The 12,576-nt window shown below is 38.3% G+C and overlaps 1 protein-coding gene across 1 annotated transcript in view; it reads left to right on the top strand.

Annotated features, from left to right (window-relative positions):
* LOC110193382 (inactive ADP-ribosyltransferase ARH2) overlaps positions 1–12,576 on the top strand; it is a 53,412-nt gene that overhangs the window by 19,534 nt on the left and 21,302 nt on the right. Inside the window, exons 2-3 of the mRNA XM_020965128.2 lie at positions 775–939; positions 7,582–7,707. Of these exons, the coding sequence (XP_020820787.1) occupies positions 775–939; positions 7,582–7,707 (291 nt within the window). The remainder of the gene's footprint in view (positions 1–774; positions 940–7,581; positions 7,708–12,576) is intronic.

The raw sequence follows: 12,576 nt of genomic DNA, 5'->3' as shown, positions 1-12,576 counted from the left end.
ATGCTATTTTTATCCATTTATATTTGTTTTGCCAATTAAGTTTGCCCAGGGATGAGTCCCAGAAGTTTTGCCCACCTAACTTTTAAAATTGTTTATAAATGAAATCCATACTTCAATCATCATTCTTATTATTCCTCTGTTAATTGTTATATAGCATAAGTTATTTATTGGGGCAGCTAGGTGGCTCAGTGGATAGAGCACTGGGCTTGGAATCAGAAACCCTCATCTCCCTGAGTACAAATTTGGCTTCAGACACATACTAGTTGTGTGACCCTGGGCAAGTCACTTAACTCAGTTTTCTCATCTATAAAATGGGCTGGAGAAGAAAATAACCTACCACTCCTGTATCTTTGCCAAGAAAACCCCAAAAGGGATCACAAAGAGTCGGACACGACTGTAATAACTCAACAACAGAAGTCATTTGTTAGGCACCAGCAGCATCCACTGCCCAGGAGACGATGTCCAACAGATGTGGTATAGAGCGGAAAGCAGCAAACCTGGAGTCAAAAAACTTGGTGTGTGGCCCCAGACAAGTCACTTTCACTTCCCCGGGACTCAATTTCTTTATGTGTAACATGGAAAGGTTGGACTAAATGACGGATGCCTTTCCAGCTCTATGATGTTAATGGCTTCGTGCTCTGTGTCCTGTACCACACACCCATACTCACACACATGCACATAGTCACACCCATCCCCGATGGCCCTTTGGGAATCGTTGGCTGTTTTTTGACACCTTTCCTGACTCTCTTTCTTCTTTCCCTTTCTTCTCCACAGACTATTGGTGCCTGGATGACCTGTACCGTGAGATGGTAAAACGTTATGTTGAAATTGTAGAGAAGCTTCCCGGACGGAGGCCGGATCCAGCCACGGCAGAAGGTTGCTTGCAGCTAAAGCCAGACAACTATTTGCTCGCCTGGCACACCCCTTTTAATGAAAAAGGTAAATAGGAATAATGCCTTCTCACTTCAGGCCTGCCTTGATGGGTAAAGTGTGGTCTTTATTTTCGGGAGGCTATAAACTCCAGCCCATCTCTTCTTTTCTCCCCTGCCCTGTGAAAAACAGATCCAGGTTTGCCTGAAGGTGGTGTGGGACCTGCCAAAAATTCCTTTTGTAGGGCAGTATGTCCTTTTGAAAGTCAACCCTACCCTCTTTGGCATCTATTTAAAGAAAGTCTTCCTGCTCGGCACTAAGCGTCTCCAAAAAGATTTTTGCCATTGGATATCTGGTTTATTTTAAGGAATGTTTTCCACTCCTTTCCATTTACGTTCCTATAGGCTCACTCTGTGTCGCTAGGGAGACGGCTGCTTCATAAATCTCCCTCTGACCCTTAGCAGGCCGTAGAAGCTCATCCTAGCTTGGGGCAGAAAGCAGATACCACTCATTGCTCCTGTGGTTAAGGACTTAGACATGTCTTCTTTCCAAAGATCACAGGCCTGCTGCCCTCTGTGTTTTATATAGAAGGTTAAAAGGCAGCAGCAATTCTTATGATGCCTGAACTTTTTTTTTTTTAAGTCAGCTGCAGTTGTTCCTTCCCTGGACTTGAACTGGATTTTCCCAGGAGGGAAAAAAAAAAAAGGAAACCCGTATAGACTTCCCACAGATTATTTATGCCTCCCCTGACCAGCTCTGCAATAGCAGCATAGGAGGGACACAGATTAGTGTTTACAGAGGTTAACCAACATGGCATCCAGATGGGAGATAATAAAAAGACTGAATTAGGCCTTTGAAAGGAACAGTTCATGCACGTGTGCCGTGCCTGAAGGCCTAGACGGAAACACCAAACTCAGTGCTACCTCTTCTAACTCCTCAGGAAACAAGATGGCACAGTAGAAGAAGCACTGGATTTAAAGCCAGGAGATGGAGTCTAGTCCCAGCTGCTCCTAATTAACACTGGGACCATGAGCAAGTCATTTAATTTCTTTGAGCTCAGTTTCCTTATGTTTAAAAAGAATATAACAATGTATACATGCTCTGTCCGTCTCTGAGGGTTATTGTGAAGCTCTAATGAGATATTATGTCCAAAAAAGTTCTTTAAAAATTATTAAGTGCTGGGGCAGATAGGTGGCGCAGTGGATAGAACACCGGCTCTGAAGTCAGGAGGATCTGAGTTCCGATCCGGCCTCAGACCAAACACTTGATACTTATTAGCTGTGTGACCCTGGGCAAGTCACTTAACCCCAATTGCCTAAAAGCAAAAAAATGAATAAATAAATAAATAAAAAATTATTAAGTGCTATACAGATGAATGGGGCTGCTAGTTGGTGCAGTGGATAGAGAGAAAGCTTTGGGCCTAAAGTCAGGAGACCTAAGTGCAGATCCAGCTTCAGATAATTGCTAGCTGTGTGACCCTGGGAAAGTCACTTAACTCTGCTTGCCTCAGTTTCCTCCAGTTTCCTCATCTATAAAATGAGCTGGAGAAGGAAATGGCAAACCATTCCTGTATCTTTGCCAAGAAAACCCTAAATAGGGTCATGAAGAGTCGGACATGACTGAATAACAACAGTAACTAAATACAATGCAGGGTGAGTTCTCTGAAAGTCTGGATTGTGTCTGCTCTTATCTTTGTAGACTAGAGAATACTGCCTATGAAGTAGACAATTATTAATACCTATTGAATTGGTGTTATTAGCTCTGATTTGAGGAAAGTCTCTTAACCAACCTCAGTTTCTCAATTCTAAAGTGACAAGATTTAGGCTAGTCAAATCCTATATTACATGAATGTTATAACAATTACAACAGCAGTGATAATAATAACAGCTAATATTTAGGTAGCACTTATTATGTATCAAGTAACCTGCTAAACATTTTACAATAATTATCTCATTTTGTATTCGTAACAACTCTAGAAAGTAGGTGCTTTTATTATCCCCATTTTACAGTTGAGAAAACTGAGTCAAACTGAGATTAAGTGACTTGCCCAAGGTCACACAGCTAGTAAGTATCTGAGACTGGCTTTAAACTCAGCTTTCCTTACTCTAGGGCAAGTGCTCTATCCACTGTACCACTTAACTACCTCGTTATCAATTTATAAGATAATTTCTGTTCTGAATCACTTGTAGCCCCTCAGTTAAAAAAATAACATTTTTGAAGAAATGCTCCTTGGAAGATCCCAGGAATTTTCACACATAAAATAGAGCTGTAATTGTGGATATTCTTGACAAAACGTAGTTTACCAAATTGGTTCCTCCCTATAATTGTATTTGGATATTATTTTATTAATTAAGATGAGCCAACAATAGCTATATTCTCAGTTTACCTTGAACTTGGCAGGTAACCCTGAGCATATTAATATAGAAACTTCCCACCCCAATCCATGAGGGAGATAAAGTTCGTCCCAACTTCCACATACATATTCCCCAAGCTATGGAAGGGAGTCAATCAACTCTCTAAAACCTACCTCAGAACTTTATCCTAGTTTTCACAATACAGTATAACATAGGGATGTTCAAACCACATGTCCAGAATCCCTCTGACCCTTAAGGGAATACTTTTAGAGATGCACAGTTTGAAATGCCCAATAGGCAATTAGTGATGTAGAACTGAAGTTCAGAGGAGAGACTGGAGCTAGATTTGTGGATCATTGAATTATATAAATAGAAATGATAGCTAAACCCATGAGAGCTGATGAGGTGAAAGAGACAGAGACAGAGGGACAGAGAGAGAGAGAGAGAGACAGAGAGAGACAAAGAGGGACAGAGGGAGACAGAGAGAGATAGGAAGACTGAGAGACACTGAGAGAGGAAGGAGAGAGGAGAGAGACAGAGACAGAGAAGACAAGGGGTGGGAGTGGGGAAGGACTCGCTCCTCTCTTTGTAACTCCCCCTTCCCCTGCCAAGTACAATTCCCTCTCAAGAGTATTTCATCATTAGATTTGAATATCATTCTACTGACTTACTGCCGGACTGCAGAATTCCAAATTGGTTTGCTATGCTATACATAGTTCCAGAGGTGTGTCTGATTTTTTTTTTTCAGCCAATCACAAGATATCTCCTTTATGGGTCATCTCTCTTTATTCAATGGTCAAGGCAAATTATTCTTCTCAAATAGATTAATGATTTGTTCACACCTAGTTTATACTTTTGATTTGTTAATGTGATCAAGATGTCTGGGCTTTCCATCATTAATTGAGGGTGGAAGTAGATGCCTCATTCTTACAGTACTAAAAATAGGAATTAAATCAAGGAAGAAGAGAGTCACTTCAAAGATTTGAGAAAATACGTGAGATAAATAAGAGATAGAGAGCTAGCCTGTGGATGACACCAGAATTAAACAGTTCCATGAAGAAAAGAGAAGGCCAAATGAATGGTTGCTATTTACGCATAGGATAAAATCCAAATTCCTTACTCTAACATTCAAGGCCTACCATAATTTACCTTTTACCTACCTCTTAAGCTTTATGCCACACTACTTTCCTACTCAAACTCCCTGACCTATCCCTGGGGTCTATGAACTTTAAAACATTTTTTGATAATTATATTTCAATAAAATTTGTAATATATACATTTTACTTTGTGCATTTAAAAACATTCTGAGGCTTTACCAGACTGTCAAGGATCCATGACACACACAAAAAATTTAAGATCCCCTGATATAAAGGGAGAAGAAAAAGAGGCCCACAATGGAACATTGAGTTACACCCAGGGTTAAGGTGTGGGATGTGGATAATGAATGGTCTAGGAAAGGAGTGATCAGTTAAGTTGGAGACAAAGCTGGAGAGAATAGTGTTACAAAAACCCAGAGAGGAGAGAATGAGGAAAAGGTAGTTAACTGTGTCAAATTCATCACAGGCTAAGAATAATTAGGATTGAAAGAAGACCATCCGACCTGGCAACTAAAAGGTCATTAGTTACTTGGAAGAGACAGTTTTCGAGTAAGGAAGTCAGATGCCATATTGAAAAGGGATAAAGAATGAATAAGAGGATAGGAGGTGAGTGTAAATGAATTTTTTAAAGGAGTTTGGCTGACAAGTGAACAAGTAGTATGGGGTGATAACTGAGGGGATGGTAGGGTCTAATGAAAGGTATTTTGTTCTTAACTTGAGCGTGTTTGAAAGCAGTAGGAAAAGAATTAGTTGATAAAGACAGGTCTTCCCATACTTTTTTTTTTTTTAAGGCAATCAGGGTTGAGCGACTTGCCTGGGGTACACAGCTAGTAAGTATCTGAGGCTGAATTTGAACTCAGGTCCTCCTGACTCCAGGGCCAGAGCTTTATCCACTGTGCTATCTAGCTGCCCCATGTCTTCTCATACTTCAATTCCAGAATTCGATGGGTGTCTCTCTAGATCAATTAGTCATGGTAATGGCACTAAACACATAATTTAGATTCCTCTTACTCCACTTCAGTGTGCTTTCCATTAGACTCTTTAGAATAAAGAACCTATAAAAAGCAATTGAAATGTTTTCGCTGAAGTTATTTCTGTATCCAATTCACTCAAATTAATTTTTTTTTCACGTCTGCTTAATTCCAGCAGCAAGGTCAGAAAAACTACTTAGAAATCAAGAAAGAATGAATATTAACTATACCTATTAATAATAATTACATGGGAAAAGGAACCACTATGGACACCTACAATTTCTATGATCAACTTTGCTGTTGTTCAATAGTGTCCTACTCTTTGTGATTCCGCGTGGGGTCTTCTTGGCAAAGATACTAGAGTGGTTTGCCACTCTAGTGGATTAAGGCAAACAAAGGTTAAATGACTTGCCCAGGGTCGCCCACTAGTGCCTGTCTGACGCTGGACTTAAACTCAGGTCTTCTTGATTCCAGGCCCAAAGCTCTATCCGCTGAGCCATCTAGCTGCTTCATTATCAACTTACTAGTTGCTAATAATATAATCAACAGTACTTTTAGTATAGTATTTTCATAGTTTTCAAAGCACTTTTATTCAATTTTAAGAAGCATTTGTCAAGCATTTTCTATATGCCAATCACTGTGCAAAGAATACAAAGACATGGAAAAAGGCCTCCTGTAGGAGCTGTGCAAAAAAGACATGGGCTGTGCCTTGAGGGAATCTAGGAATTCTGTATGGCAGAGGGAGGAAACACATTCTAGAGACAGAAAATGGGGCCCAAAAACCAAAACAGTTTGACTGGAACAGAAAATCCATGAAAGCAAATACTATATTATCTCATTTGATCCTCAGAAAAAACCTCAAAGTGCTTTACAAACCATATAATTAGATAACAATATAAGTTGTTTTGTTGTTATTATTATATAGTTATAGTAGTTCCCATTATATAGATAAGGAAATTGAATCTTAGAGAAATTAGATGATGTACCTAGTGGTGGTAGAACTAGAAACTCTTCTGGTTCCTAATCCAATGCTTTTTCAATTATGCCATGCTGAACAGGACAACAGGGAGTGACTTGACCCTGTGGTGCTAAACACACAGCCTAAAGTTCTTCTTCAGTGTATATGACTGGAATGTATATTGGAATCATAGCTTCAGAGTTGTTTGAAATGAGATTCCTAAATTCTTGTTTCCCAAGTTCAGGACAAATAAATGAATTCTCATTCAATTAACTTTAACAGATATTTGCTTAAGCACTGGAATGTTGTGAGGCTCAAATGAGGTAAGGGATGCAAAAATATTTTGCCAACCTTAAAACTCTATATAAATGCCAGTTATGTCATCATCATCATCGTCGTCGTCCTACAGTCACCAGGCCTCTAGTCTTTTGATGATTCATTCCCTGAGCCTTGTTCTTTGCTCCTGCTGAGCTCAAGCTGTATTTATAGAGCAATACATGGGTGTGCTGGTAAATGTTTAACATCTGGTTGTTGTTGTTCAATGTCTGACTCTTTGTGACCCCATTTGGAATTTTCAGACAAAGATACTGGAAGGGTTTACCATTTCCTTCTACAGCTCATTTGGCAAATGAGGAAACTGAGGCAAACAGAGTTAAGTGACTTGCCTAGAGTCACATAGCTAGTAAAGTGTCTAAGCCCAGATTTGAACTTCGGATGATGAGTCTTCCTGACTGTAGGCCCAGCACTCTATCCACTATGCCACCTAGCTTTCCTTAAAGACTAGGCTCTGGGGGGAAATGTATTATTCACTCGCCTTTAAGTTTATTCTGCATTATTAACATTTTCTTAAGTCTAGCCGATCAATAAACAATAAATCAAACCCTAATTTGTAGCAACTGCTGATTTCTGAGGCATAAATGTTCATACTGAAAATTAAAGCTAAAGTTTGCTCCAGCATACTCCTGACTGAGAGCCTGCAAATGGGCAAGGCACTGTGCTAGGTACAATGGAGAACACATAGACGATACTGTGCCTGTCCTCATGGAGCTTAGAATTTAGCAAGATGTGCACAGATCCAATTCAACAAACATGTATAAATCAAGGCAGACTATAAGAGCACAAGAGATGTGGGAAGTGGAAGAAGGGACGTCAAAGTTCAGAGGACAGAGAAAATACTTCTTTTGGGAAGGGTCATGAAGGAGCTGAGACAGCCTTTTGCCTGTGCTTGGAAACAAAGGTGGGATTTGAACAGTCAAAGCTGTAAAGGCAAAGAACATGACAATAAAAGACAACACGAATGTTTAAAGCCTTTTAATGACATTTTTACATAGGTTCGGGATTTGGAGCTGCCACCAAAGCCATGTCCATCGGTATGAGATATTGGAAGCCTGAGAGGTTGGAGACACTCATCGAAGTGAGCATTGAGTGTGGGCGAATGACCCACAATCATCCAACAGGTAATGATTGTGTTACAATGAATTGCTGATCTGTTGGGCTAACAGGGGTGGGGAGCCTGCAGCCTCAAGGCCACATGCGGCCTTCTAGGTCCTCAAGTGCCACCCTTTGACTGAATCTAAACTTCGTTCCCCACCCCTGGCCATTAGAATGATGTTGCTAGCTATTCTTAAAAGTATCAGACCCTCTAATCCCAAGTTAACCAAGAATCCATACTGTTGATCTTCCCCATGATGAAATCAGAAATCCTGTGCCATTACACATTACCTAATCTGGAGTTTGTGTGAAAGAGAGAAAAGAATAAACTGGTGTCTATATAGTCAGTCAGAAAAGTATTATTTCTTGTTTCTTCACCTGGCAGAATGGTTCATCTCTACTGCCATTGTCTCTCTCATTTGTCATTGATATCTCGTATTGGTACTTTTAATTTATCATTTGAATACATTCCCTGTAACAGAGTGTAAAGAGGCCCTTCATTCTCCTTCATCCCAAAGACCCAGAAGAAGTAACCAGGATAAGTGTCTTAGTTTCATCTAATTATGAGCAAGAATGACATGGTTGCATAGCAATCTGCATTAATGGAAGGAATACTCATATTGATGAGACCACAAATCCATTTGAGTATCTAATCATCTTAAGTAGAATTTTCCTATTTCCAAAAAATACATACAAATGTATATTTTCTGTATTTACATACATGTAAAAGCATACATGTAATAAATATGTAAACAAATGCAGAAAATATATGTGAATGTGTGGGCACTCAGAATGGGCGTTATGCTAATATAGTTTATGGCCATGAGACGAAGGACTCCAGTAGCTTGAAATACAGTCATCCCAAGGATATGACAGTTTATGGCCACCTCCTTGTACCCTGTGCATTGAGCAGCATTTAGCTACTAGAAAATGACTGGGAAAGGAAGAAGCGATTTGAGAATGGGAGAAAGAGGTAGCTAAACCATCTCATGATAGACACACATTGACACATACACTCAGTGAAATGCTTACCTACACTAAAACAAAGTGTGTAGGACTGCATGCTCCCGTACACTCCCCATGTTACTCTTTTCAGACTTCTTTTCCCTCCAAGACTGCCCTTCATGTTCATTTTTTTAAAACTAAAATCTTCTTATTGCTATCTTTTATTTCTACATAATCTAAATTTCCTCCTGTATCTCCTCTTCCTCATCCTATATCCAGCCATTCCTTATTACAAAGAATATTTCTTTTTAAAAAAATGAAAAGGGGTAGGAAACCAACAAAGTCAATCAATATATTAAAAAAAAATTCTGACAATATATTCACTATTCAACACTTGTGGCCTCCTCCTTCTCCCCCAACTCCACTGCTTCTGCAAAGCAGTGGAGAGAAATACCTTCTTATATCTCTTTTTTGGGGCCGAGCTTGCCTTGATGTTAATTTTAACTTCATCTGTATAAAATAATGGTGCCGGAGGTTGTGACTAAAAAACACCAGCTCAGCAGATTGAAATAGAAAGATTTGAAATGGCATTCCATAAAACTAGAGCAGACTTCTATTCGTCAGATGAATGCTGTGCTAAGTGTATAAGTATGAATTCCAGAATATTAAATGTGTTATTGCTGCTCATGATAGCCTGAACAATAAACTCAGTAAACTGGTTACTAAAACCCTCCAAATTAAAGTTTAAAAAAATATAATGAAAACTTATTTTTTTCATTTTAAATGACATTTTATTCCAGGCATTGTATCTTCAATTAAAAAAAAATCATTGGTGATTTTTGCCTTAATATCAGTCATTTTCCATGTCTATACACCATATTAAATTCCTCAAAAATTAAGCAAAAATATCCCATAGAGAACCCTAGTGTACATAGCAGCCTACCCTAAAAGGCCCTCATCTCTCAGCTATCAGAAAAAAAGGAATATGTTATTAAATCTTCCACAGGTCCTTCATTGGTTTCTTCATTACTGATTTTTTTGTTTATATTTTGTACTCACTGTATATATTATTCTCTTGGTTTAGCTTATTTCATCATACATTATTTCACACAAATTTTTCCACATTTTCCTGAATTTTTCATATTCATAATTTTTTATCTCATGATCATATTCCATTGAACTTGTATATTGTCACTTTTCAGCATCAATTTCAATACCTCAACTAGTAGGCATTCAAATTTTTCTTACTTTTCTGGAGTAGAGCATATTCTAGTTGGTTTAATTGCTTAAAAAATTTAAATATTATATACAACAAATTATTTTAATGTTTTATATAAAACACATTTATTTTATATAAAATATTAATTACTATTTTATGTGGAATTATTTTACACAAAATATTTTATATATTATTTTACAGAAATCATATAATTTTATATGAAATATAAATTATTATATAAGATGTGATTTTTTATATTATTTAATTAAAATATTACTTTTAAAAAGAAGGAAACTGGCAACATAATTTAGTAGGGTTCTTACAGTACTTTGCTAGTATAAACTCTTCTTTTTCAAGAGGATTTACATTTAAATATATTTTAATTGTAGCTACTAATCTTGTATCAGTATTATGACAACATTCTAAAGAAATATCGTGGCATGAAATTGGAGCAGTTATACATTTTTTTAAAACTTCCTTCCCCTTTAAATTTTTAAACATGAACTTCAGCAACATGTGTCACTATTTTTGTTGTGACATGTGTTCTCACAAGACTAGAACATTCCATGAGGGGAAGTGGAGTGATATCATAGTATTCAAAAGGACAACTAGGCACCATGGATTTATAAAGCAAACTGGGATATTTTTTGTTCCATCAACTCTAAACTCCAGTCTCTTGAAACGGTCCATAATTAATGCTTTTGTGATAGGCAAAACAAGAGAAAGGCTCTTAGCTAAGGGCAGAGTGGCTTTAAGAAGATGAAACAAATTCCACCTTCTACAGGAAGCCTTTGCAAATCCCTCTTAATTCTAATGCTGTCCCTCTGTTGGTTATTTCCTATTTATCTTGTATTTAGCTTATCATATGCAATTCTTTGCATGCTATCTCCTTCACTAGATGGTGAGCTCTTTGAGAGCAGGGACAATTTTTTGCCTTTTTTTGGGGGGTATCTCCAGTGCTTAGCAATAATACTTGGCATGCATTATTGTGATTTAGTCATTTCAGTTGTGTATGACTCTTTGTGACCCCATGTGGGGTTTTCTTGGCAAGACACTGGACTGGTTTGTCATTTCCTTTCCATTTGATTTTACAAACAAAGAAACTGAGGTAAGCAGGGTTAAGTGACTTGCCCGGGTCACACAAGCAATTACGTGTCTGAGGCTGGATTTGAACTCAAGTCTTCTTGACTCCAAGCCCGGCACTCTATCCACTGCACCACCCAGCTGTCTGGCACATAGTAGGTGCTCAATAAATGCTTATTGGGCAACTGAGGCATAAACTATATTTCTTAACCTTGTGCTTAGCAATTTGCCTTCCAAAGGCCCTATCAACAGATATCAATACTTCAACAGATCTGTGCCTTCATCCCTCCAAAAGTGCAGCTCATAGTCTAGTCATGTATTTTTCATCTTGTGGGATTCATTCATATTCTTTCTTAAATCATCCATAGGATAGCTTCCCCAAGGACTTGGGGACTTAATTTAGGTCTTTTAACCATCTTGTTATTGTCACGTAAAAGTTTCATCTTTCCAAAGCAGATGGACAAAAATCCATCCAATTAAATGACTTTTCCAAACTAGGTAAGAATCTCTCTAAAAGATCCCAGTAGAGTGTAAGCTTGTTTTGTCTTTGTATTCCCCTGTGCCTAGCAAATAGAAGGCACTTAATGTTTATTGGATTAGATTATTTCCAGTGGAAATGACCTAATAGTATTAAGAATTGACTTAGTATGTTATTCACAGATAGAGAATGAATAATTTAAATTGGTTTTGATTTAAAGGATATTTAGGATATTTTTGGCTTTTAAGCTTTGCATATTATTAAAATAATGAGGCCAACAATGAGGGCAGCTAGGTGGCACAGTGGATAGAGTGCCAGACCTGGAGTCAGAAAAATCTAAGTTTAAATCCATCCTCAGACAATTACTAGCTGTGTGACCCTGGGCAAACCACTTAACCCTGTTTGCCTCAGTTTCCTCAGCTATAAAACTAGCTGGAGAAGAAAATGGCAAATCACTCTAGTATCTTTGCTGAGAAAACTCCAAATAGGGTCACGAAGAGTTGCACACAACTGAAAATGACTGATAACAAAAAAGGTCGTAGTTCTGATTCCTACATGGACATTTACTTCTTTCTGATTCATAACCATTGACAAATCCCACCACCGGCCCATTGTCTTAGAAATGTAGACAGTGGGGAGCAAGAGAAGAGAGCACAGATAAATTAGGGCGGATCTGTTACACCTTTTGGCAAAAGAATTCAAAATATTTGCCTTCCTCCCGACAGCAGACATCAATAGTGTCACCTGCATGTAGAGAATCCTAGAATTTCAGGGTGGAAAGGGACCTGAGAGATCATCTAATCTTGTACTTGAACCCAAGCAGAAATGCCCTTTCACATTTTTACCATGTATCATCCAGCCCTCTGCTTGAAAACCTCCAGTGACAGCGACCTCATTATCTCCTAAAATAACTCATTCCACTTCTTGTCAGCTGTAACTTTTGGAAGAAGAAAATTGGTAGAGAAGGAAAGGGCACTCCAATATTTTCACCAAGGAAACCCCAAATGGGGTCACAAAGAGTCAGACATGACCCAAACACTGAATATCAATAATTATTGGAAAGTTCTTCCCCAGCTAAAATCTATTCTTTGCTCCATCAGCCCAGTGCTTGTATTCCTAGCTGGACACCTACGTGGTGCAGTGGATAGAGCACTAGACCTGGAATCAGAA

This window comes from Phascolarctos cinereus, unplaced genomic scaffold, assembly GCF_003287225.1.
Source record: "Phascolarctos cinereus isolate Bilbo 61053 unplaced genomic scaffold, phaCin_HiC Scaffold_7;HRSCAF=346, whole genome shotgun sequence".
In the NCBI taxonomy this organism is placed as follows: domain Eukaryota; kingdom Metazoa; phylum Chordata; class Mammalia; order Diprotodontia; family Phascolarctidae; genus Phascolarctos; species Phascolarctos cinereus.
Note: the sequence above shows the minus strand (reverse complement) of the source record. Positions and strands in the feature narration are given on the sequence as shown.